The 27396-nt window shown below is 32.1% G+C and overlaps 7 protein-coding genes across 8 annotated transcripts; 4 read left to right on the plus strand and 3 right to left on the minus strand.

The window, feature by feature from the left end:
- Positions 1 to 114: 114 nt before the first annotated feature.
- Positions 115 to 1998, minus strand: LOC143424823 (glycerophosphodiester phosphodiesterase 1). The gene is made up of 5 exons (XM_076897160.1): positions 1548 to 1998; positions 1139 to 1314; positions 859 to 1060; positions 531 to 760; positions 115 to 437 (listed from the first exon to the last, which is right to left on the minus strand). Exons 1-5 carry the CDS (start codon positions 1881 to 1883, stop codon positions 296 to 298), a joined length of 1086 nt encoding a protein of 361 aa, XP_076753275.1. The 5' UTR covers positions 1884 to 1998; the 3' UTR covers positions 115 to 295.
- Positions 1999 to 2793: 795 nt separating this feature from the next.
- LOC143424826 (40-kDa huntingtin-associated protein) lies at positions 2794 to 4311 on the plus strand. Its single transcript, XM_076897179.1, has 7 exons — positions 2794 to 2938; positions 3019 to 3065; positions 3143 to 3345; positions 3426 to 3627; positions 3700 to 3802; positions 3884 to 4002; positions 4080 to 4311. Exons 1-7 carry the CDS (start codon positions 2853 to 2855, stop codon positions 4247 to 4249), a joined length of 930 nt encoding a protein of 309 aa, XP_076753294.1. The 5' UTR covers positions 2794 to 2852; the 3' UTR covers positions 4250 to 4311.
- A 151-nt stretch (positions 4312 to 4462) lies between these two features.
- On the plus strand, positions 4463 to 7306 carry LOC143424822 (UDP-glucose 4-epimerase). The gene is made up of 7 exons (XM_076897159.1): positions 4463 to 4836; positions 5709 to 5958; positions 6033 to 6146; positions 6213 to 6389; positions 6508 to 6688; positions 6789 to 7070; positions 7147 to 7306. The coding sequence occupies exons 2-7, from the start codon at positions 5713 to 5715 to the stop codon at positions 7242 to 7244; spliced, it is 1098 nt and encodes a 365-aa protein (XP_076753274.1). The 5' UTR covers positions 4463 to 4836; positions 5709 to 5712; the 3' UTR covers positions 7245 to 7306.
- On the minus strand, positions 7289 to 9128 carry Mettl4 (Methyltransferase like 4). 2 transcript variants are annotated; one of them, XM_076897156.1, is made up of 5 exons: positions 8787 to 9128; positions 8343 to 8707; positions 7854 to 8028; positions 7597 to 7768; positions 7289 to 7518 (listed from the first exon to the last, which is right to left on the minus strand). In XM_076897156.1, the coding sequence occupies exons 1-5, from the start codon at positions 9042 to 9044 to the stop codon at positions 7337 to 7339; spliced, it is 1152 nt and encodes a 383-aa protein (XP_076753271.1). In that variant the 5' UTR covers positions 9045 to 9128; the 3' UTR covers positions 7289 to 7336. The 2 variants fall into 2 exon arrangements, with proteins under 2 accessions (XP_076753271.1, XP_076753273.1); XM_076897158.1 differs by having other exon boundaries at positions 7398 to 7518; positions 7591 to 7768.
- An 8657-nt stretch (positions 9129 to 17785) lies between these two features.
- On the plus strand, positions 17786 to 19890 carry LOC143424809 (lariat debranching enzyme). Its single transcript, XM_076897138.1, has 5 exons — positions 17786 to 18163; positions 18263 to 18554; positions 18631 to 18731; positions 18805 to 19643; positions 19726 to 19890. Exons 1-5 carry the CDS (start codon positions 17967 to 17969, stop codon positions 19806 to 19808), a joined length of 1512 nt encoding a protein of 503 aa, XP_076753253.1. The 5' UTR covers positions 17786 to 17966; the 3' UTR covers positions 19809 to 19890.
- Positions 19891 to 20216: 326 nt separating this feature from the next.
- On the plus strand, positions 20217 to 22092 carry LOC143424837 (uncharacterized protein C16orf52 homolog A-like). Its single transcript, XM_076897195.1, has 3 exons — positions 20217 to 20400; positions 20568 to 20780; positions 20852 to 22092. The coding sequence occupies exons 1-3, from the start codon at positions 20298 to 20300 to the stop codon at positions 21037 to 21039; spliced, it is 504 nt and encodes a 167-aa protein (XP_076753310.1). The 5' UTR covers positions 20217 to 20297; the 3' UTR covers positions 21040 to 22092.
- A 756-nt stretch (positions 22093 to 22848) lies between these two features.
- Positions 22849 to 27038, minus strand: Usp10 (ubiquitin specific protease 10). The gene is made up of 9 exons (XM_076897090.1): positions 26668 to 27038; positions 26022 to 26208; positions 24557 to 25930; positions 24276 to 24474; positions 23953 to 24202; positions 23791 to 23877; positions 23550 to 23714; positions 23247 to 23475; positions 22849 to 23146 (listed from the first exon to the last, which is right to left on the minus strand). The coding sequence occupies exons 1-9, from the start codon at positions 26695 to 26697 to the stop codon at positions 22860 to 22862; spliced, it is 2808 nt and encodes a 935-aa protein (XP_076753205.1). The 5' UTR covers positions 26698 to 27038; the 3' UTR covers positions 22849 to 22859.
- Between the last annotated feature and the right edge of the window lie 358 nt (positions 27039 to 27396).

Genomic DNA, 27396 nt, shown 5'->3' on the forward strand with positions numbered 1-27396 from the left:
TTTAAAAATATTACAATTCTTATTTTTAATTTATTTTAGATATAAGTTTAAAAAAAGAGAGGGGGGAAGGTATTTGCGTAAGATGAACATATAAAATATTGGAATATGTAGTAATGCTTTTATCTATTCTTTGTTGGATTGCTTATCAAAATAAGCATTAAATCTTTTGTAAAAAGATATATAAATATGATTCATCTTTTCGATGAATGGACTAGATTATTATTTAATATAATAGTTTATATATTAGCAGTATAAAATATGTTCTATTAGACCTTATAGTGTATGTAATACATCATTACATATCTTTCTCAACTAATAATGTATCTGTTAAATAAGTAACTTTAAGTAATCGCGAAAAATGTGATTTCTCCGATGGTAGGTTTACAGTCCATGCCAGTACACGTATGTTACGGTCAGACCATTCCTGTATAGTATGCCTAAAAAGATAATGTGTATAGTAAAGATTTATAGTAATTAAAACATGTTATTATTTAACATGTTATAAGCACTGTAAACGTTTATCTACATACGGATTTAGTGCATCTTTATGTAACAATACAGCTGATACACCCACAACATAATAAAAAAAATGGTGGAACATCCAATCGTAAATATAATCAAGTATACAAGCTGCTAGATGTTTAAATATATTCCTATATTTCTTTAAAGATGGGGTATCCAAAGGTGAATATATTGTTCTTGAAAAGAATTGCGGTCTCCATGTTAAACCTGCTACAATTTTTGGTTCCTTTCTTCTAATCTGTAACAACAGAATTTACAGATCAGTTATTAATCATATTGATATACATACTTATTACAAATTGATTTTTCATTATCATTATTGACATTTCTTTTTACCATATATACAACTTTAGGATTAAAACTGGATACAACTGCTCTTTGATACATCTTTGGATATTTTTTGTATGTATCTAAAACTATTTGCACCATCTCTGCAGATGATTCTTTTATATCGATGATCATTCTCTGTTCATTAGATAAACATGTCTCTACGGCTTCGTGAAACATTGGAATTTTTTCACCATTGACAAATTTGTGTCTGCAATATATGTGTAAAATTGCATTTAAATATGTTTGAAATATTTTAGAACAGAAGAAGTACTAGAAGTTAATTTACTGAAGTGGATGGTTGTGGGTAATATCTAATTGCTTTAATTGATCCCAAGTCATATCCTTAAGAGTTCCAACTGTACCAGTAACTCTGTCAACTGTTGCGTCGTGAAATATTATAGGCACATTGTCTTTTGTAAGAGATAGATCAAATTCAATCGCACTACAGCCTCTCTCTTTGCACTACAAAGTATTAATTATAATCGATTGTTGTTTTATATATAAAAATATGTTAAAATATATTGCATAAAATATATTGCAGTAAATCTCTTGTTAGTAACTACTATATTAGTGTCTACCTAATTCAAACTAGTTAATAATAGAAGGAAAAAAGAAGGCAAATGAACTTGTTATTCTTTTTCGGGAACAATTGCTTAATGCGAAAGCAAAAACTATTATTCTATATAAGATTTTACGTTACGAAAGGCTGTTAAGCTGTTCTCAGGGAAATCATATCCTCCACCACGATGAGCCACCACTCGCATGCAATATTGTTCTCCATTACCATGATTTTTGGACATGGCATTATCTTTTTTTAATGAAAGAGGATTTACACCGAGTACTTCTTGTGCAACGCTCGAATTTGGTTGTGGAATCCTGGCTATCTTTAATCCAATTGCGATAATGAGAGAACCCCAAACAATCCATGGTGTGCCAAAATCATAAAAAATACTTATTAAAATGTTCCAAATAGTTTGTAAAACCATCCACAATAAAGCGCTGTTCAAAATTAGTTCAACAGTTCCATGCATCTTTTAAAGAAACTCTTTTTTTTTTAGTCTTGTTAACGGTTTTTTAAAAGGAAAATGTGAGTCAATAGCTTTACACATACAAAGATTTCAACTGATATTGCTCTATAACACACTTAATTACTTGACATGTATATGCTTGCACATTCTTGTAAGTACTCTTTAAGCTTCTGAATATATGTGTTACATATATGCAGATAAGTCTGATAACGTTTGTTTATACGACAGTATCAATATCTAATAACGTGATAATTCAATATCTCAATATTCCTGAAACATTAAATATTTCTTTAATAAAACATATTCTCTCCCTTGATGTAATTAAAATCTTAGTTACTACATGTTATCCGAATTTTAGTAAATTATTAATTAGAATCATTATCCTATTCATTTTATTACATTTTGTAATATAATTTCGATAAATGCAAGTGACAATTACCAAGTTATATGTATTTAATTAATATGAAACTTGGTTAAAAAAATGTTAATTCTTTCAACTACAAATGTTTTCACAACGTGCGATCTAGTGTTAACATTTTTATGAAAGAAAAGTTATTTATTAAGAAATGTTTGATTTTGTATAACAAGAATATATAGGTGACGTATTGTATTACACAATGTAATCGCGTATTGGTACTACTGATGCTCAAAACACACTATTACCAATTCTGTAGAACGTGTACATACATAGGATGTCTGAAAGAGACGCACACCTACCCATGTATATGTATTTCTATGTAGAAAAATTATAATTTTTTTACTTTTCTTTTACCCGTCATTACCATGGAACTGAAAAAATAAAAAATAACATTAAGCAACGAATGAAGTAAAGTAAAAGGAATTCAGTTGTTTAATGTATATAAGCAGTATTTTTGTGTTTGGTGTTATATTGAAAAATGATTGTATGCTTTAGGATAATAAGTATATTGTAAAGTGTAATCGATTACACGAAGATAAATTATTTAAGCAGAAATGTCACATTTAAATCAAAGGCAAACAATGGGAGATTCGTTAGATTTTTTATCAAAATATCATAGTATATCTAATAAACTGAAAAAGTAAGTATTTTGTTATGTATTTTGGTACGTGAGCTGTTATTTTTAAACTATTATTATAATCTCTAATATTTTCATTTTAGGAGATTCTTACGGAAACCGAATGTTGCAGAAGCAAGTGATCAATTTGGTATGTAATGCGGAAATTGTATGAAATATATCATTGATAAAGTAAGAAGAATGTAGTGCTGTTAATTATTTTTTTAGGGACGCTGGCAAATGAATGTGAACAAAAAGAGTTATGGCAGTATGCAGGCTTGTGTTCATTAGCTGCAGCCAGATGCCAAGGAACACTTGAGAACATTTTTTCAGAGTTAAACTTTTTAGTAAAAGCTGGCAGAGAATTCCTTGTGGCTGATAAAAAAGATAAAGATATAGGATGTCCTTCTATAGGGCAGGAAAATATACAGGTTTATCATTTTTACAAATGTGATTTAAGAAGTAGTTAAATAAATCTGTCAATCATTAAAGTGGCAATTGCTTATATTAGGCTGCAATAAGTTGTTTCGGTCATGCTTTAGCACGTTGTCACAATCAGTCAGGATTCAATACAATGTCGGCTGGATTAGCACTAGAATTAGCGTTAGCTTTGGGTCCTACTCCTGCTGGTACACAACAATTATGTAAAGCTATTGATATATTTCCTACTACAAAGGCAATCAATACATTGGTGTCTTACCATATCAAGCAAGGTATTATTTAAAATTATTTATAAAATTTTATTTGAATCAGATCTAATGATTAAATAGCAAATATTTGATTAGGTGATTATGTATCTGCTTTACAAATTTTGAATGACTTTGTTGAATTTATTGAAAGTTATATTAATGCTGGAGCCAGGGGCAATTATAGTATTATATTACACAGGTATTATAAATAATTGTAAATATAATTTATTTTTATGAGTAGTGATAAGAGTCTTACTTTTCTAATTTTATTAATATATAGGTGTGAAGTGACTAGAGTACTATTGTTACTTATACTTCAACCATCACCACAAAGATTAGCACCTTCTTTAGCACAGGTTTTGGAGAAGTATGCATGGGTGGAAGAAACTACAGATAATGGTAAGCAAGTGCTGGCATTTTTGTTTCAAAGTAGCTTAAGTGGTTGCAATCATATTGTAATTAAATATGTATTACAGATTTTAATATGAGCGAAGATGAACTGTTACTGTTACAATCTTTGGTATTAGCGTGCCAATCACATGATTATCAAGCACTACTGGATTTAGAAGGTGAATTGTGGCTCTATCTAAATGCTGAACAGAAGGAGTTGTTACACAAATTAATTCAAGTATTAACAACACAATAAATTTCCGATGTTACGTTTCAAATACACGAGCAATTAAAAGAATGGTCTAATTTATAAACAAAGTATTTTTCATTTAATTGTATAATTAAGTTTATTCACGTAACATCCCGAAAGAAATATTCCTTTTACATTTTTGTTTTGATTGAATCTTTTTCAATTTTTCGTAACAGACTCTGATATTACTTTCGATTATCTGTTATCTAATTGATTCAATCTGTTAAAAATCATCTGATGATGTAAGCGATAACTGTAAGTGTGTGATTCACGTGTATCTTCCATCGTTTCTCCTGTTCTTATCAAGAAGGCAAGTGAATAGGCGGATGGTGTCTGTGTGAAAGGAAGAACTTGTGCAGTAGAAAGGAAAGACTGTAGAGGGTCGAAGTATATAGTATGCGTGTGTCTACAATGATACGTACGACAGTGTGTATAAGAGGGGACGCATTCCACGAATATACTAAACTCTACTTTCCTATACCAGAAGACGACGCACGTAGCTGAAGCGGAGTCAGTGATTACGCGGACGCGTCCTCGAATCCTTCTGCGTTAGTCTGACGTACTCGTTACACGTGATTTTACATATAATCGAGGTAATAAATAATGTTCTTTTATAAGCGTAATATAATGCTATAGGAGATAAAAGTCCTAATCTATCATAGTATAATATTAATTACTATAAATTATAAATATTGAAAAAGTGAAATAGACATTGCCTTTTTTGTATTTATTACTTTTAAATTGAATTATAATGAAAAGCTGTTAATAAATTTGGAAGTTGCAAATGGTATCCTTGAAAAGCACTTTTTTATTTCTATTTTATATTACATATAAGTAAATAAAGGGATGGTTAAATTTTAATGTTCGTTACACGCACTTTTGTTGTGTAAAGCAACGTAAAAGTTTTCCTCGACGTAGCAAGTCGAAAATTTATACTATTTGAAATGTGTTCAATTTAAGAAAAATGCTGTCCACGTTTAGTTACTGTACGGTAATTAAATAGATAATCATTATGATGATGCTAATTGTTTATATCAATATAATAATAGTAATTTACTACGTGTTTTAACGTCCTTGAACTCAGTTTGGCGCAGGTGAATGTCCGAAACACCTGTGAACTTTACCTTGTACTAGAAATCACACCACTACCTCTGCTTGTGCGAACGTATGTATTATGCATACTTTGTTCGTATTTTAGAAACATGCACTAAATGTAAAATAAAAAATTATAATTTAAAAATTGTAGATTCATATATAAATTCTTTCGAAATCTAGTTTTGAATGAGAACGTGTGTGATGTAATTAAGAAGAGAGAGATTTCCGGTCATATATGTATACCGCATCGATTTGCATAATGTTTGACACGATTAAATTATAAATTCATGTATAATAACTTGAAAAACGATTGCAAAATATTTTGGGAAAGTATAAAGTTTAGTAATTATATCCTTTTTTTTTTAAATAGAACTATGCCCGAAGATTGGAGAACTATTTTTGTAACTGGAGGAGCCGGTTACATCGGTAGCCATTGCATCGTCGAACTTTTGGAGAACGGATACGAGGTTGTTGCAATAGATAATTTTGCTAACAGCGTAACGGAAAGTAGTGGCGAATCCGCAGCTCTTAAAAGAGTGGAACAAATCACAGGGAAGAAAGTCACATTTTACAACTGCGATCTTGTCGATCGAGATAAACTTGAAACAGTTTTTAATAAGGTGCAAAAGATGTAAAAGAAAGGTAGATTTAGAAAACATTTTTACTTTGTTTCTTATATCACATTATATTTCAGCATAAAATAGATTGTGTAATTCATTTCGCTGCAATAAAAGCAGTTGGCGAATCGATGCAAATCCCACTTCATTACTATCGAAATAATATTATTGGTGCCATCAATTTGTTGGAGGTAAGCTAAGATAAATTTTTATATCCTCGTTGTACGGGGGAGATATAAATTAAATTTTTGTTCAAGGTAATGAAAGCCGCTGGCTGCTTTCAATTAGTCTTTAGTAGTTCTTGCACGGTGTACGGAGAACCAAACGAGCTCCCAATTACGGAAGAACATCCGACGGGTGATATATGCAATGTCTATGGAAGAACAAAGTATTTTATTGAAGAAATGCTTAAAGATATATCGAGAGCTGAAAAAGTGCGTATACTTTATATAATCGTTTTAGGTTTATATTAATCGAGAAAATAATTTTTAAAATTTACTAAAAAAGGAAACTATACGAAATACTTGTCAAGGTGTTATTTTTATTTAACAGAATTGGAATATAATTTCTCTAAGATACTTCAACCCAGTAGGTGCTCATCAAAGTGGTTTGATTGGGGAAGATCCTACAAAGTCGTTCACGAATTTAATGCCTTACATAGCGCAAGTAGCTTTAAGACAGAAATCGGAGTTAGTTATTTTTGGAGGCGATTACCCTACGAAAGATGGTACAGGTATATATGCACCGTTTTGTATAATGTTTTTTAATGATACGTTATTAGAATATACTGTTTAAATGGAATCGTTTTCGAAATGTATTTTCTTTTTTTGTAGGTATACGTGATTATATTCACATTATGGATTTAGCCGCAGGTCACGTAGCAGCTTTAAATGCTTTACATAAACGACACTTGAGGCTAAAAATTTATAATTTAGGCACCGGCAAAGGTGTATCAGTACTTGAACTAATTAAAACTTTCGAGAATGTGACAGGAACAACAGTACCGTATGTTATAAAAGATAGAAGGGAAGGCGATATAGTGTCCACATACGCTAATACAGATTTAGCGGAAAAAGAATTAGGATGGAGAACTAAGTATAACGTAGAACAGATGTGTAAGTAGAGTAATATTTTTACACTGTATATTTATAATGAATATAATAATCTTTTAATGCAATTTTTTTAATGTAGGTGAAGATTTCTGGAGGTGGCAAACGATGAATCCAAATGGCTATCGCAGTTCGGTAAAATATGGTATTAGCGAGCATATAAATGGAACTTCGCACTAATATTATTTCATTATCATGGAATTATGATTAATTTATGATAATAATAAACAACAGTAACGAAACATTTGTTATTTTTCTAAATTTGATACATACTATTTATTTACATTTATGTTAGTACTGTTTTCACTTTCTTTTATTTCTTCTATTATTGTATACAATGATACGTGCTGAAACTTCAATACTTCAAGACCTAAACTTGTCCAACCAGGAAGTAAGTATCTTGCAAATATTTCTAAACATTTTGGTTCATTTGGCAAATAGTCCTTCATGACTTCTGTAATTGGTATTAAAATGACGATTTAATAATTTTAATGATTTTTACAATGTACAATTATTGTCACATAACATGTACCTGCAAGTGGTGGTTTATGAGAATGTACAGCACTTGGTACACTTATTAATAATTTACCATCAGGGATGTCTACTCCAGTTCTATTTAATACAGATCCCAAAACTAATAATTCATAAGGCTGTTTACCAGGTGCAAAATTAAAATTACATATTGTATTTCCTGCTTGAGTAATCTGAGATATCGCCAAGCATAATTTGTATTATTCATAGTTCTACAGGCAATTTTCTCATAAATATTTAGTTACAAGACATACTTACTTTAACCCAATACCATTTTGCTTTGTACGTAATACCCCAGGATGGGAATATATTATTGAAGATACTATGTAAATGACTCGGTGCATTGGTGCACCATATAGCTACAAGTCCATTGGAACATAGTAATTTCCCAATTGGTATCTTGGCCAATTCTTCGTTATACATCATTTTATAGCTGTTTAACAAATAAATATAAAACACAATTTGCACAACATATGATGCACTATTTGTTACAAATCATTATTAAGAACGAAAATATCTTTAAGTGTAAAAAATACAACTGATCAATATAACAGAATTGCAATGATTATAAAATATTACAATGTGACAATCTTTTTATGGTAAAAAGTTGCATCCAAAATTTTATTTACCCATATGCTCACAAAATTAAGAACAAGAAAAACTTATACCATTATCAAAGTACTTGTCCTCATTAAATTGTTCAGAGAGCTTTCTTTTTTTTTTTTTTATTGAACCATACAAGATCACCTAGCTTTTGAATATTTGGTTTTTTTCCTTCTTATGGACTTGTTCCACCAAGGAGGGTCCAACAATATAAAATCATATTGGTTATGCAGATCCAATTTGTCCGTAATGTCTCTCACGTCACAGCAATAAAATCTACATTTTTGAGGGAATACATATTTTTTCTCCTTCAATTCTGATGTGATAGCTACAGTTGTATCGTTACAACCATAAAAATTCTTTTCTTCGTTGTAAAAAGTATCTTGATAAAATTTTTGTGATGCCAAGCGTGCCGCTTCATTATTATCAGACAACACTTTAGTAGAAAATAACCCGTCCGCTTTTGCAATTGAAATTATTTTGCTAAATGTTTGCTTGATATTATCTATCTAGAAATAAATTATGCTAATGAGAATAAATATTCCATTAGGTAATTAAACAGTTAAATTCTGTATGTATTCTACGTACTTCCTTCAAATCTTCATCTGGTAAAAGTTTTGATCGTTTTCTTTTTTTAGTCTTATTTTGTAATAACATCCCTTCATATTGATCTGACTGAATTGTTTGATTTTGTCGTAAATATTGAGAGTTTATTTCAAATAATGTTTCGTCAAAAATTAGTTTACATTGCGTTTGGCCATCTTTTACGTTCGTGTAAATATTATTAAGATACTTTAAGTGGGATATAATCCATCCTTCCTCCGTAGAGAAAATAAGACTCATCATTCACGTAAGTGCACTGCACGATACGCGTTAAACGTAATCGTACCTTTAATCTACTTGTTCTAATTAAATTTCTTACTTTCTCTCTTGCACACGCATAAAAACGTACATTAGTTTCAGTACTCGCCTCGGAGATGACGCTAGTAGTCTTCAGTAGTTTACTTCGCTGCCGATAATTATATGCGACCAGTTTGAGCACTTTTTACAAAGATAGCACCAGGTGTTCCAGAGTGGGGTCGGTAACATCTGTCTCACTCTTTCTTATAGCTTTCTTATATATCTTTCTCTCTCTTACCTCTAAAGCGGGAAATATACAAAAAATTGCAATAACACTAGTGAGATATACAATAAATCAATACATAATGGACTGCAATATTCGCAATTAACATTGTATAGATAATAAAATAATATGTAGAGTGAAATATTATACATGTTATATGTGTTCTATACGTCTAACATATAATGTTTTTCTGTACAAATTATCTAGGACAATATATACCATAACACAACAGTGCGCACTATTCTCAGAAAAATACGCACGAGAATTTTCCTGGACCTCGTATTTTCGAGACGTGCCTCTTGTAGTAGATTTTCAATTAGCTGATTTGTTTACAGTTGAAGCAGATAGCGAAATACCAAGGCCACGGATTTCACGTAGTAGCGTAGTTCGAAAACTACGTTCGAGCGCCTTCGACCGCGCTCGGACGCCTTCGTTCTCGCTCGGGCGCCTACGGGCATGCGGCGAGCGGCACCGACAGTCAGTTCGTGTCGGCCTCGACTGGTGGTAAAATGTGCGTGTCGTCCTCTGCGGCGAATAAAACTTTTTGAGGTACGTTCACACTTACTTTTCGACTGCGTAGTATTCTTAATTACTATTCTATTACACTTTTATTTTATTATGAACATTGATTAATTATTTATTGAACATTATCATTATAAATACGAATTTATCTTTGCTTTTCTTTTTATTATGCGTTTCATTGTTCGTAGTTGTTCATAAACTTTGTTTGAACTTTGAAAATATGATTTATGAACTCGTTTACTACAAAATCTTAATATAACTAATTATATCTTTGTATATTTATTCGAATTGTTTTGTTTCGTTCTGTTACAGATTTTTAATCAGTTACATCTTGTAAAGGATGGGTATACTGAACGTTCAACGTATAGTATAAATTTATATTACGTTTTTATTCATCGTTTGGTGATATTTGATATATAATTCATGATGAACACATGATGTATGTAACAAGTAATGATTTATTACGATTATATAATATAATTCGTTGATTAGGAATATTGAATATGCTTTAAATTTTGATAACAAATAATCGTAATAGAATTTTTACACATCAATCATAAATTCTTAATATGTTCGTAAATAGTTTATAATATTTGAATATATTTTACAACATATTCAAATTTTATAATCTATTTTATTTATATATACGTATTTATATATGCATAGTTCGATAATTTAAATAGAAAGTAATATTTTTTAGAACAAACGCTCGATCAGGAAAGATGAAGAATAATACGAAAATAACTTGTGTGTTGTTTTTATTTACCCCTTGTCCTCCCCCTAACAATGTTTTTCTTTCAGAATATTTTGGTGACCGCGCGCAATGCGGTCGGTAGAATCAGTGTTTGTTACGATAAATAGTTTTAGTACTTTTTAGAGCACAGCTGCTCTAATTTTAATTACATTTTTTTTTTATAATATTCATACGCGAAAGAGTAGAGTCAGTGTTTGCTTCGTAAATGGCAATAGTATTGTAGTCTTTTATTTATATATTTCTTTTTCTTAATTTTTTGTTTAAATACTTGCTGCCTCGGTATTAGCTTCATTGCTGTCTACCTAAAGGATGTAGCTGTGCTTCAAAAGCCAAAAATGTAAGTATCTTTCGTACTTTACTAATAATTCCAAATTTATTAAACTTTTAATCTCTGTGATTATTAAATTAACATAATTGTGGTTAATTTATTGTAAGCAATTACAAAATTAATCATAATGAAGTAAATTAATACTTGAAAATATTAACAAGAAATTTAAAAGACCAAATTATAATAATATGGTTTCTGTTAAAGATTTTCAGCCACTTCTACGATAGATTCATCTACCATATCTACTCTGACGACAACGTTCACGATGTCCTGCTAGAGGTAAGCAACATTTCTTAATATTTTTTCTTAACTAATTGATTGTGTGGTAACATGAATTTTAATTCATAACATGACATTCTTCAGGCATTTGCCATATCCTCGAAGACTACACTGAAGCAGCAGCAACAGCAGCAGCAACAGCAGCAGCAGCAGCAGCAGCAACAGCTTCTCCAAACATCAGCAGCAGCAGCAGTTTCTCCAAAAATCAGCAGCATCCTCGATGACTTCCTCCAGACATCGGTAGCATCTCCGATGACTTCTTCCATACACATGCGATCGGTGAGTCGCATGCCTTTAAGTTCCTCTGGTCACTCAATCATGTCGTAGGACGAAAGGTCCAAATCGGCATGAGTGACTGGTTGTAATTACGTAGAATTCTTTCAATGAGCATAGTGACCATGGATATAAAATTATATCCATGAGTGGTAACATTTATTTTGTGAGTGTTATTTATTAGATCAGGCTAGGTCTTCTTGTACTTCGCGCTTTTAAGTGTCATAATATAATAGCAGAAATACTAATAGTTATTAAATAACTAAATACACGTATTACAATAGTTATGATTCATCCACACATAATAAGTATATTTAGAAAGTTTAAAAGGAAGTAGTATACTAGACTCGAATATGTATAGAAGTGAAATATTCTTATGAATATTAATAATTATATACATGTATGAATATATATAGATACAATTTATTTCTATAAACAAGTAAGTAATATATATTACAACTGCATTGTTGCATTAGTGCATAGTGATGAAGTCGGATACCCTCCGACTTCGTTTTTGCGATAATTATAATCTTTGTGTAATAATGTTGGTGTGGATGTTGTAAATTGAATGTATAGAATAAATCATATATATGATAAATATCATATATATGGAATATACTGTGAATATATAGTATAGCTTTCGTTGTAATAGAAGTTGATTTGCTTGATTGTCGAAACTATGTCATGTTATATGTGCAAGAAGACATTTTGCATCGAGTAGATTTTGAAATCAAAGCATCGAGCTTGAATATTATTTTCATAGTTTAGAATGATTGCTTTGATGAGGGGATCGCTCGAAATTAGTACATTTCTTGTAAAATTTAATTCAACTGTATAGTTATATTACATTGAATACTGATCGAGACAATGATGGAGACGCTTACCAATTCCTTCTGTCATTATAATGTACGGAATGTAAAATAATTGATTTTAAATTTAATTTTAATTTCGAATTTAACTTTGATTTCAAATTTAATTGTAATTTAAAGTTTAACTTTAAATTTACTTTTAATTTAAAATTCAACTTGAATTTGAAATATAACTTTGAATTTAAATTTAATTATTCTTATCAGTCAATAAATGAACTTTATGTTCAATGTCGAGTAGCGTTGTGTTACCACTATAGCGTCCCAGTATTGGCCTCTATCCCGTTGCGTAAGGCCCCCGGATTATTCCGACGGGCAGACGGGGTAGTCCGTCACCCCCACCGAGGGCATCGGTAGTGGTGGACTGCGTACTGAGATTACTGCACTGGGTTCACTGCCGGCTGATTGGGCGTATCCCAATCCCTGCCTCAAGGAGAGGTCGTGCCTGGGTGTCACCGTAGGCACCTGGTCACGTTAAACATTTCGCGGACGTGAAAATACGTCAACTGGTACTGGTGGCTGTAGTAGTAACCTCTTATGGGTTTGCTTTGCTCCTTCGTAAGATCTCATGAGGGGTGGGTGCGCTTCGAAGGAAGGGTTACATCCCAAAGGATGTCGATCATTTTTTAGGTTGAAGAATCTTTCACTTTGTTCGCGTCGCGCCGCGCCCTTAACTCTGTTCTATACATTATAATATTATAATGAATTGTCAAGTTTCTTTCTCATTTCTCGATCATTATTTAATAATTGATAGTTAGTTACTCCACTGCATAGAGCATTTCTAGCTTCGTGTCTGGTTAGTTCATTAGTTTTCGCTATAGCGTCCCAGTACGGGCGCCCTGCCCCGTCCGTAAGGCCCTCGGCCATTCCGAAGGGCAGACGGGGGAGCCCGCCACCCTCACCAAGGGTATTGGTAGCTGCGGATCTCGCTTAGGGGTTCGTGGCGCGCTGATTGAGCGTATCTCAATTCCTGCCTCAAGGGAGGCCGTGTCTGGAATGTTACTCGATGATGTTCTGGCCACGTTAACCATTTTCGCGGACGCGAAAATGCGTCAACCACGCTGGTGGCTATAGCGGTTGAGTACGTTTATTAAATTGTTAAAACTCTGTGCAGCGTAATAACTATCAATGAATAACTTTTCACGAAGCGCTAATCAGTATATTTAGATCAGGATTTTCAGGTTTAACCCCTTCCGTGTTCATTGCCAGGACCTCATTCACGTGCCCAGGTGCTACTTGGGTGGGGAAAAGGCGATGAGTGCGATGATTGTATAATAACTAATCAAATGTTTTTTTCGCGGCTGACGTGCTAGTGTATCGTGCACGACGTATCTTCCACGTTGTGTGTGTGTGTGGTTAGGCCGTGGAAGTGCGTCGTTTCCGTAGAAACAATTAACTATCACTTATAAATGGTACCAAATTTATTCTGAATCACGACAGAGGTACCAATCGCAATAACATTTGTATCACTAATAGAACTTGTGTGTTTTACGAAAAATACAGATTTGTTGGACGTTTCAAATGTCACATAAAATATTCAAATGTAGATAAAAACGCTTTACTGGCGTTGTACGCAATGGTCGCTAGTCTCGTCAGCCGATTACAGCATTGGTACGTACCATTAGAGTGTGCGAGGTGTATGCCAAGCTCGGGTGTCGGAGGCGTCCCGGGGCGTTCTCTCTAGTGTAGGATTTTTGCGCCCGAGTGTTTGAATGAGAAATTTCCGGGGGTTGAACGAATGTGTTGGTGTGAATCTTTTGCCTTTTAAATATAGGGTTAGGTAGGTAGGTAGTTTACTTCTGGTATGTTTGTCTGTTAATAATAAGTAGGTAGGGCCGGGCAGGTTGACCACAGTCACCGATCGGGCAGGCGCGTTTTTCGCGTGGTTCAACTTGTTTCAGGGAATCAGATTTGAATGATCGACGGTATAGCTGGCGCGAACAGGATATGCTGTTCGCCACTGGCTTTACTCGATCCATCATTCGAATCGACCCGCGGTCGCGGTCGCGATTTGACGAAACGAACGTTTCTTTCTGCTCGAGGTTTGGCACGTTTGTACGAGCAACGATTCTTTGCAATCGTTGCTTGTCTGCGTGCGTTGAGAACTTTCGCGATTTATATTTTTATTTCACCTTTGTATGTTATTTTTTGGTTTGCGCTCAGGGAATCTCGAGCTTAGATATAAGTTTCAGGATTGATTCTAGGCTTCATGCCCGAAGAAAGAAGAGGCTATATGCCGAAGAGGCCCGGAGAAGAGGGCAACTACTAATGACTATGCATTCAGAGGCAGGCAACCCTCTCGATGCAAAGTCATTGCTTGTTACCACTTTGTCACTATGCTCATATTTGTGTAGTATTATATTCTAGCCAGCAGAATGCTGGGCAAATCGCGGTTTCCATTGTAGCGTTGCGAATGATTAAATACGGTTCCATTTAGTGTTGCGTATAAATCCATATCGCGATTTTTCTTAGAGTTGCGAGTATCTCCAGATCACGGTTGTTATTAGAGTTGCGATTACCTCCAGGTCGCGATTTTGATTAGAGTTGCGTATTAATTAATATATCGCGCTTTGAATTAGAGTTGCGTAAAAATGATAATCGTGTTGCACTTTTAGCGTTGCGAATCATGAGATCGCGATTGTTTGCTGTACCTATAATTATTGTTTGCTAATATTTGTTTCGTGAATAAGATTAAATTGTATTTACTATTTTAGTATGTAGTTTGTACTTTTCAACTAGTTTTATAGTTCAGTCTTCAATTCCAATTAGTGTTGCGATAATGAATGATCGCGGTTCTCACGATAGCGTTGCGACTAATAAAATGCCCAAATGTTCCACTTATTCTGTGGAAATATCATCATCACCGTAGCCAAAGGAGCTACGTCGCACGAGGGTGCGATATCGTATCTATAAATTCTTCCATTTGTGTTATGGAAGTGTAATCTTGCATAGAGTCACCACAGTAGCCAAGGGGCTACATTGCACCGTGGTGACATTGCACCTATGCAGATCACTGTTTAAAAATCTCTTTTATTAGTGTTGCGTAGTTAAATGATGGGTGTATAAATTAGCATTGCGAATTAAGAAAAGCGCCCCGAAGTGGCTGCTCGCGTATTGCTTTTTTTCTGACACACCCCGCGAATTAGTGTTGCGAATTATGAAGAGTGCCACAATATGGCTGTTGTCGCGATTAATTTTGAAGTATTCTTTATTTGACGTTATAATAAACTGACACGGAAAAGAATGAATACTTCATTAACGATATTTAATAACGATAATAATGAGAAACGACGGAGTCCTTTTGTCTCTTCAATTCTCTATTTCATATCTCTACTGATCGAGCGTTTGTTATAAAATATTACAAAATGATACAGTTATTTTCTAGGAATAGATACTCTCTGGTTTTTACCTTTCATTTAATATTGATTTATGATTGATATTTAAACATTCCATTGCGTGTTATGTGTATCAGAATGCATAAGCATTAAAATTCGCAAAGTACATTAGAATACAGATTATCTGTAAAATTAAAGTTAGATCAATGTACATTATAAGCAAACATATTGTTTTTATTACATGTTACATACATTATTTTCATGATGCTATTTCAATAAAATGATGCTTTTCTATATCTGATTTATACTGTTTGTTCGTCAAATTTGTGTAGGGTGTTACTAATCCATTGTATAAGTTTTTGTTGCAGCTTACAGTTTCACAGACGACGTACATTTGATCGAAGTAATATAACATCAGGATGGTGATATACGTATAGTAAGTGATGCAACGAAAACCAAGGTATAATCATACATATATAATACTAATTGTTATGATTAATTATTACTTATTATTATTTATTTATTGTGAAACTTGTTAACCTGTATGTTACTATTCTGCTTGTTGTACATTTCTGTTTTAGATATTGCAGCGTTTCCTGTCCTGTTTATTTTATTATTATTATTATATGTACTTCTAATTATATTTACCTTATATTTATATTTATTGTATATTATATATTATATATTATATGTATTTCATCTTGGGTATATTTCTTGTGTACATCTGTTCCAGATATTGCAGTATTTCCAGTTTTATTTTAGGTGTTCCAGTGTTTCCAGTGCTGTTTTAGGTGTTCCAGTGCTTTCAATTCTGTCGTCTTTTGTCGTTACTTATATGTTGTCTCGCATCTCGTAAATTCGATCGCTTCTGTTCATCTGTGCAAAATCTTGTATTATATTCTTCCTTTGTTACTTCAGAGCTTTTCATCTGTTGTTTGCTTTTGCAAACACTTCGAATTCATGAATACAAAGTACTTCATGTACTGTGTTCTTTTCGATCTTTGGATACGTAGGGTGAAACATCTTCAGACCTCTTGATAGGTAGGAATCACTTCTTTTAAGTCGATGTACATTCCTAGTTAGGTTGATTGGTTTGAAATTAAAATCAATTATTGGCCAGGCAGGGTATTTGTGTTTCCTTTCATTTGTAACATCTTCCTCGCGAAAATTCTTTATAAAACTCCTTCCATTGTACGTTTGCATAGGGATCGGAGATCGAACTTGTTGCAAATGTACATTGAAAGGAGGTTTTGTTTAATAATATCTTGTATAAAAGGTGGGTGGATGGGACGCGGTTAGGGTGGGTCTCCATTCGCAGCAACCTCCACGTGGTGAGACCCGGGTTCTATTTATTTAATATGTAATTATTAATTGCATCATACAGTGATACAATTAAAAAATATTGAATAAATAATTAGAAGCTAATGGCTGCCATAGGTTAGTTTTATTTAAATTGATTTAAAGTAGTTTTAATTAAATTAATTTAATTGCATCGACAAGAAATATTATATTACAACTATTTGTATTACATAAAACTTAAGTTTTATTGTAATTTATTGTATATTTCAACAGTTTTACTGTAATTCGTTGTTAAATAAAAATAATTTATTGTAATTTATCGTATATCTCACTCGTTGTGTAATTTTTCGTATATTTCCCGCTTTAGAAGTGAGAGAGAGAGAGAAAGATATATAAGAAAGCTATAAGAAAGAGTGAGACAGGTGTTACCGACTCTACGCTGGAACCCGTGGCGCCATCTCTGCGAAAAGTGCTCAAACTGGTCGCTCAGCATTATCGACAGCGAAGTGAACTACTGAAGCACTAGCGCCATCTCTTGGAGAAGAGCTGAAACTGCTCGGGCATTAGTTTAAGTACTTTCCGCAGAGATGGCGCCAGTAGTTCTTGAGTAGTTCACTTCGCTGTCGATAATGCTGAGCGACCAGTTTGAGCACTTTTCACAGAGATGGCGCCAGGTGTTCTAGAGAAGGGTAGGCAATTCTATCTCACTCTTTCTTACAGGTTTCCTATATATCTTTCTCTCTCTTACCTCTAAAGCGGGAGATAGAACCTTCATACTAAACGTTGCTATGGTAACGTATACAGATATAGCTATGTAATAATATGGCGTATGTAGTGAAGAACTTTTAGGTTAAAGTATGTCATTATTCTATTTGTTTTGACTTCTTTTATTATCGAATTGAAATTTCAATCGTGTAATTGCGTGAGAAATAGGTGAATGTGTTATTTATTTCTAAGTAAAAGTATACATATATAAGGAAACAATAAAGATGAGGATTGCCGTAGAAGGTTGTGCACACGGTGAATTAGATATTATCTACGAAACTATTCAAGAAATGGAAAAAGTTAGTGGGAAGAAGGTAGATTTGCTCATTTGTTGTGGAGATTTTCAATCTACGAGAAATTTAAGTGATTTAAATTGTATGGCTGTACCTGATAAATATAAAGACATGTGTACCTTTTATAAGTAAGTCTGACAATTCTGCATCGTTAAAATCAGGATATTTAAATAAAGTTGATTAAATTTAAGAATTTTTAAAGTTATACGTACATGTATATATTATAGATATTACTCTGGAGAGAAAATTGCCCCAGTGTTAACAATATTTATAGGAGGAAATCATGAAGCTTCCAATTATCTTCAAGAGTTACCATACGGTGGATGGGTAGCTCCTAATATTTATTATTTAGGATATGCTAGTGTAATAATGATAGGGGGTATCAGAATTGCAGGTTTGTCAGGCATTTATAAAAGTCAGCATTGGATGCAAGGACGTTACGAAAAACCACCGTATAATGAAAATACAATTAGAAGTGTATATCACATTAGAAATTTAGAAATATTTAGATTAAAGCAGGTAATAAAAGAACAAATTTCAACTAAAAAATATTCATTGTTCATTACTTAGTTTTTTATAATTTTTGTAATTATAGCTTACTGGTAATATTGATATTTTCCTATCACACGATTGGCCATCGGGTGTAACTAAATTTGGAGATGAAAATATTTTATTAAAAGGGAAACCTTTCTTTAAGTAAGCTACCTGTATACATATGCATATAATTTTTGGAATTGAGCCTTTACAAGTGCTCAAATTTTTCTTGCAGACATGATATAGAAAATAACATGCTTGGTAGTCCACCAACTATGGAACTTTTGGAACATCATTATCCAAGTTATTGGTTTTCTGCTCACTTACATTGTAAATTTGCAGCTCTTATTCCTGAAAAAGGAGGAACAAGAGTGACTAAATTTTTATCATTAGATAAATGTCTTCCAAAACGAAAATTTCTTCAAATACTTGAGCTAAAGCACAATTCAGATATACCATTGACGTTACATTATGATTTAGAATGGTTAACAATATTATATCTGACGAATCACTTGCTAAGCGTTAAGAATGGAATTCATTATATGCCTGGACAATATGGTAATACCAGATGGATTTTTACACCAACTGAGGAGGAAAAAGCTATAATTTTAAACAAATTTAATTGTGATTTACAAATTCCATTAAATTTTACACAAACTGTAAAACCATATAACCCTGATGCTACAGATATTTCATTTGACTCACCACGATTAATAATAAATGATCAAACTACGCAATTTTGTAACACTTTGGGTATTGATGATCCATCTGTTTTACTGCAGTTAACAAGTAATACAAAGGAATCGAAATCCAGTGAATTATTGATGGAAACATCCTGTGATCAAATATCAAGTACTCATGATATTTCTGCTTCGTTTGATGAAGATAATGTTTTAAGTTCCACATTTGATGGAGGCATAACCGGTAATACATTTAGTCGGACATCACCATTAAATGTATTTCCTAAAAGCGGTAATGAAGAACAGGAATCAGAACTAAGTAATAGTAAAAGTGTTGCAGATGAAAGTCTTAATAATTTATCATCAGCAGTAAATTATGATTGTACAGATGATAGTGAGTAATATATGATGATTTAATTCTAAGGTATACATCATTATTTTAACTATCCAGTAAAATTGCATTGTTTGTATTTCAGGTAATAATCATTTCATACAAACTGAACCGAATTGTAAGAAATTCAAAAGACGAAATTATTCTATGTATTCAAATACACTTTAGCGATAAATATTTTATTTGCCAATTAATTTTGAAATCTTTTATTTTCAACTAAAATAGCATATATTTAAATAATTTGATGAATTATGTGACAAAATATATACATGTATAAAGATTTTTATTTTCTGCAAAAATTGTGATTTTTCCATTTGTATAGAAAATTAAGATAATGTTATACAATATTATAATTATTTTAATTTTTTTACTAAAATAAATTCGAGAGTTAATAAACATCAGTTTAATATTTACTTTTTCTTTTAACTCATTTCATTTGACGTTTGACAGAACGCATGCGTATATCTCACGATACAAGGCTGAGGTTAGAAAGTTGTAAACAACAGTAATACATACGTACGTAGATGTTTAGACACGCAAAAACTTGTAGTTTACTTACAAGAGTAAAAAGTAATAATTCAAATACAATGATGTGACGATGATTTTAATTGTTTTTCGTATACTAACATGAAATTAATTGTTCGTTAGTAAAATAAAATGGATAAATTGACAATTATTTCGGGAACACTGTTTCTCGCTGCCGATGTATTTGCTATTGTCAGTCTTGCAATGCCTGATTGGATTATTACTGATGTTGGCGGTGAGTGACTATAAATTATGCATCGCTTCTATTAATTTATTCCAATAATTATGCAATTCAATATACTGTTGGTATTTATGTAATTACTATAAATATATGTAGACTCAAGTACAAATTATTCTTTAAAATTTTATTCGTATTAATTATTTGATCGTTTCCTTCTTTAGGAGATACGAGATTAGGATTGATGTGGTCATGTATGACATTGTATAATAGACCACAAGTATGTTACAGTCCAGATTTACAGCCCGAGTGGTTCATGGCTCTTGTTTGTATTTTTGTTGGTTGCATTTTAATAACAGCTACCATAATACTATTAGCTAGCTCTCATTGGGATCGTAACGTTATACCTTATGCAAGATGGGTGGGATTTACAGCTAGTAAGGATGAATAATATTGTTTTTCTAATTGAAACTTTGCGTACACTTAACAGTACAAAATTATATTTCAGTGGTGTTGTTCTGCTTGGCAGCTGTTATATTTCCAATGGGTTTCCACATTGATGAAATCGGTGGACAACCATACCAATTACCGAATTCACACCAAGTTGGTATCTCTTATATACTTTTTGTCTTAGCTTTATGGATTACAGTAATTTCAGAATTATTTGCGGGAAAAGTCTGCCTCCCACATTTTTAGCATATTTCACTTGCTGAAAGTATTTCTTGTATCTGTTTATTATTGGGAATGGTTGTTACATATTTTTTTTATTGCATTATATATTATAGTTTCACAATACATATAAAACCAACTTAATCCACCATCATGATCAGTTAAATTTGTAGGAGTATTAAAAGAATCTTTGTGTATATATTATTTATTTATTAAAAAATATATCATGTAATTGTAATTTTGTATGAACTTCAAACGGTTTTATAGCATTATAATAGAAAGAAGTAATTATAGTTATATAAGAAATTAAGTGCAAATAGTTGAAACAATAAATATTTTATAACATAAGCATAATCAAGTTTTCATAACATATATACATGTTTTTATTAATTCTTGTAAACCTTAGGTATATATTTATAAATATATGTATATTTATATATATATATATATTTACAATTCCATAGGAAGTAATTATTTTACTGAGACTACTTCTTATCTACATTATCTGCCAAACAGAGTTTAAATAATATGTTTTGCGATGGGTTTCTATATAACTTTATCGCTATTTCAAATAATTAAACTCACGCGTAAGTATATATACTATCATACTTAAAATACAAGCAGTTATAAAATACGAAATGAAAAAGAAAGAACGGGAAAGTTACAAAAGTATACACGCGTTGACCCAAAGCAAAACAAGACAGCAAACACGCACATTAATAAGTATCTTAAAGTAATTTAAGTATTTTAATAGTAAAGTGAACAATACAATAAATTGTTTCTGAACCGAAGTTTACATTTCTTAAACGAGTTCATTCATAAATTTGTTACAAAAAATAGAAAATGCATGTTTGTATGGTTGAACATGTACAAAGTGAGAATACATGAATATAGTTTCCTTTTTTAAATAACTGGAATTAAAGACATAAGTTTTTTTTTGACACATACAATGTAGAGTTTTGTACACAAATTTTATGTTCGTACAATCTTCCTCACTAGAAATGTTAGTATTCCATCTTACCAATTATTGGTGATAGTAACAATTCCTTTACCCTGGAACTTATATACATGTTCATTATTTTTTTAAATATTCCTTTTTTCATTTTTTAAATTTAACTCTGTATAATAAGTGACAGCGATGTATGTATTTATTTTGAATAGCTTCCCAATTATTTTCATTGAAACTATAAATTATCTATTTAATTAACGCATTACAGTAGTAAATAATTGGTAAGTTGGAGTATTATAAAGGCGCAGGAAGGTTATATACAAAAATAACTTAACGCATAAGATGTATCTTTTTTCAGATATATATAAAATTTGCATTTCGTAGAAATTTTGTCATTAAAGTAGAAAAACTTTTCTCTATTTTTGCTTCATTTTCTACAAGATTATTGTGTATACTTTGTTTTTTTTTTCCTTATACATTATATATTTTCATAATTAGAATAAGAAAGATATGTACAAGAGATCTCGACATTTAATATTTTGATAAAATGTAATGTGTAAGCGCTCATTAACTTCAATAGAATTATGAATGCCAAAATCAAAACTCTTATTTAACTTCAACTTTAACTATTATTTATTTCGCGTACCAAGAAAACTATGCATAAAACTCGTAACAACAATCTTAGTACAAATGTTTCATGGAAGTACAGCATGTTAAAAAGGAAATATCTTTCTATTTTTTTTTTGTTTTTTTTTTAATGGTATTGATTAATAAACATTTTCTGTATTTAGATACAAATATCAACAAGAACCACAAAACTGTAAAAGCTATTCCCTCGAGTTGCCTCTTTAGACTCAGAATATAGATTCATCTATAAGTTTAATTAATATTTTTCGTTTTAACGTGCTTTACCACTATTTGACTGGTTATTTCCGATAGTGTCGCATCTTCGATAATATAGTAAATACGGAACTCTCGGAGGAGTGGGTTTTAATACATTACTTTCAGAGACACCTTTTAAAGAACTGTCATCATACCTGACCCAACCACCATATCCAACATGAAATGCATCTGTGACATAATGGCCCTTCGTTGCTTCTTTCCCATCATGATAAGTGACTGCGAACAATTTATAATGTTTTTGTTTTGGATTTAGTTTCTTTACAGCGTTTGGCGATAGGAATTCTGTAACAAATAATTTTTATATTATATTAATATTTTTTTCATTGATTTAAAATGTTAGAAGCACAAGAAAAGGAAAAAAATCGGTAATGTTACTACTTACTGCTATCTAATTTCAGATCAATCGGAAATTCGACACTTTTCACAATCTTTGAGCAACCATCAAGTTTGTAGTCAAACCACTTTAGGTGTAATATGAGAATGACGGGTAATTCTTCCAAAGTAACTTGCTTCCAAGCTTCTATTTGTTGTTTCGTTTTACTGCACGTCATTCCTTCTAACTGGTCTTTCCCAACGAGAATTTCTAGCGCACCTTTTACAGATTCTGCTTTCTGAAAGTGAAATGTTTTACTAATATGTCATCGCACTGAAAAGTCTTATTGGATTTTCATAAAAAAATCCGCACTTCAATGTCAAGTTGTAACGTAAAGAAAGGTTGGACGTTGTCTGTTGGTTGTTCTCCTGCTCGTGATACTCTAGATCTTAATTGTCCGCGAAATATATCAGATAAAGGCGTTCTTCCAAACTCCGTACAGCGTGTGATAGATCCTTTATTTTTTGGACCCATAACCTACGAATATTTTTTATTAATGATTCTCATAGATGATTAAACCAACTGTATCAGTTAGTAAAACGTTATACTTTACCTTCCACTCTTCTTCTCCATTGTTATAATTTACATTACTTTCAATATTACTTGTAACGTTTTGGTCATTATTCACTAGTTTAATAAGCTGAAATAAATGAAAACGAAATTTATATTGTGTCATTAAAATTGAAATTGGAATTGAATGTTATTATGATCTCACTTCAAGCATTTCGTCATTGATACCGTTCAGAAGGCACGAAAGGAATTCTTCTGCATCTTCTTGGCGTCCCTCCACAGAAAATACACCCGCAGCTGACGTGTTTTTTAACATTGTATATACATAAAAAGGTTCAAAGGCCACTCCACTTTGTATATCTACTACCGTGTCTTCTCCTCGTTTATTTGCTCTATCTTTTCTAGCCAATCGAGCACCATCGGATAAAGGTGTGAATTCTTGTACAAACTTGATCCTGCATAGAAAACGGTCAAGCGTTTATACAAATTTATACAAATTTCAAATAAATCTCTCGACTCTTTACTTACATGTTATCAATAAGTGGAGTGGAAGACGTTTTACCGGGATTTTTAGAATGTGGTAAAGCCATTAAAAGATTGTAAAAAGGTGGACAGGCAAGCAATGCTTGCAATATACTATTAATATAACAATAATTACTACGATTTGTTAAACCTCTGGGTAATAAACTTACAGTTTGTTTATCCATCTGATAATTTAATAAAAATTCTGAAAAAAAAAATATTTAAGTATAATTTAACGATAAAATATATTTGTATCGGTTAATTTTATGCACGTAAATGATACTTACCACCCATTCGAAAGGCAATAGGATCATTATAACGATTTTGTAACGATTCTACTTGCAGAGTTTTACTTTCGTTTACAATACTTTGTAAATTGGATGAAATATTTTCGTTTGTAAAAGCTGTTGTACCACTATGTTGATCTTTCTCTGTTGGTTGGAACTGAATGTTGGAAGTTATATTGTTTTCAGTGATCGGCAAAGGATTAATGCGTGCTGTTGGTTTGTAATTTGATGGGGTAGACTGCGTTTCTGCGCTTCCTTGTTTCAAAACACTAGCCCAAGATTTGCTACACAAAGCTGGCGATGATGTAACTGGTACAACTATCGGAGTATTTATAACGGATGAGTTACCCGATGTTTTAGTAACCACTTCGTCTTGTATACTTTTTATAGGAGTATCTTCTTTATGAACTTCATTCTCATTTTTAGAAATTGATTTCGATAATGTTTTAACAACAGTGGTTTTGATGCTAGAAACAGTTTCATTCTTGTATTCTTTATCAGTTTCTCCGTTTTGCTTCACTTCGATACTACTATTAATATTCACGCACGGTACATCATTTTTCTCAGTTCCATTACAATTTTCATTTACAGTGGACACAATGTTATGCTCTATTTTAACATTAACAGGAGGTACTTTCCCATTTGTGTTTGAATTCTTTTTATTGGCAGTATTTTCGTCCATATTATCAGTGCATTGCTCTACTTTACTGTTATTTACAGTTATTACTGTAGTGACTATATTGGTCTGTGAAGAATTTTCTTCTTCGTTAACCTGATGAAAAGGTTGCTTAACAGGCGTGTAAACATTTTGCACTCGTTTCTCATGAGACTTTGTAGTTTGTACTTTTGTACATTCTTGAGTAGGTTGAGAAATTATAGGTGCTGCTTGTCGAATGCATCTCATATTTCCTGCAGGATGATGATACGGAGGGTATCCATAAGCAGGTTGCGTATGAGGATGTGTGCTTGTATGCGTGTGAATATTTGGTTGATATATAGCTAGTGGAGGATAGTGAACATGGCTGGAAAATTGTTGTTGTTGCGTTTGATCTGGATACATAACGACAAAAGATAATGGTGGATGAAATTGTCCTTGTTCTCCCATGTATCCTGGTTGTATTTCATTCGCAGGATTTATTCCACGATTAAAGTTATCTCTCCTTATTCCTCTTCCTCGATTATTTCTTCTATTGTTTTCTCTGTTGCAGCTAACATCGTGAATTTCTCCTGGAAGATTGTATCCAGGATGGGTGTAAGTCATGGCGGGCATGAATGGTTGTATATGAGCATCCGTGGGAACTGGATAAATTGGTGGTCCCTGCCAGTCGCTACATATTATTTGTTGTGTATACGAAGGTGGTGGCGGTGCCATTGCTAAATGGGGACAAAGGTCAATGTAATATAATTTTATCTAATTATAGTAGACATATTGAAATATACATGAAGTTTTATATAAAATTAATACCATTGTGATACCACTGATTGTGAAGTTGTGGTATCTCTGCTATAGATGTGTCGATATCATTACTGGTTTCAACTGTGTCCCATGGCAATTTTAAGGTATCATTAGCAACATTTGATTTTAAAATGCCTATCAAATGATTCTTATCATTATCATTCAAATCATGTAAATCTAGAAATTGGAAATCAAGCTGAAACAAAATAAGATGGACAACATAAAATAGGTATATAATATTCACAAATAGTTTTAGGTCGATCAATAAACACTCACTAGTGTCAGATTCTATTTTTAATTCTTTTTTATTAAAAGATTGGCTAAAAACTTACATTATCATAATTGCATGAAGTTTTAATAATTTGTTATTATCAACACATGTAAATACCAATGTGAGAAAATCAACTTAAATACAAATTAATACAGAATATACAAAATAATTTAAAATATATTTTATCTACAGTTACACATTTTACAATATTATCATTAATTAAATAACATAATCCATTAGTTACAATTTATGATCGATAATAGTTTCAGTTTTATTTTACAACTGCAAACCTAACCTCAAAATCTACAACAATCAAAGAATCATACGAGATAATCTTAATTCTGTATGTCGTAAAAGGTAAAAGTCTGTATAGTTATATCATACCTCATTTCGAACGTCCATGGTTAAATCCATACACCGTATAAAACATTAAAAATAATACCAGCAGAGAAACATGAGGCTCCGGTGATTTGTGTCGGCAATAAAAAGGATATTACTAATTTTGTTTTTTATTTATATGAAAATTATACAAAACGTGCACACTCTCTCTCTCTTTCTCAATTATGAAAACACAGTATCTGTATTACTTGTACGGAACAATAAAATAGAGAAAGGGGATACAAACTATTAACAAATTACACAATACGAACGATCATATTTCGGCAGTTGTATAGTTAAAATGGGCTAAGCACGTTGCTTCACTGCTGTTTCTTCTGTTCGCAGGATTGGCGTCGCCACCATCATCGCCTAGTGTTTCGCTGGAATACCTGACTTTCCCGCTTTCTCCTACCCTTCGTTTTTACATTGGCTGACGTGAGTAATAACGATATCTAGTCACTAAAATATACCAGAATACAATTACAGTTTTATTCGAATTTCTCACGTGCTTCTACGATGTCTAAAAAGGAGAATATTTTTTCTCTATTAGAAAGTGTCCCGTTTCATTTTCTTTTGTGGCCGATCGTTTGTACTCGCCACTAGTGGGATTCTCAGGATAAGTTTTTTACTAGTCCTCAGGTAACCATTTGAAACGTGTTCCAATAATACATAATCTTGTATACGTTGATCTGTTTCGAGGAAAATCCAAGTACGTTATCGAATGTTAATTTTTCC

This window comes from Xylocopa sonorina, chromosome 6, assembly GCF_050948175.1.
Source record: "Xylocopa sonorina isolate GNS202 chromosome 6, iyXylSono1_principal, whole genome shotgun sequence".
Classification (NCBI taxonomy): Eukaryota; Metazoa; Arthropoda; class Insecta; order Hymenoptera; family Apidae; genus Xylocopa; species Xylocopa sonorina.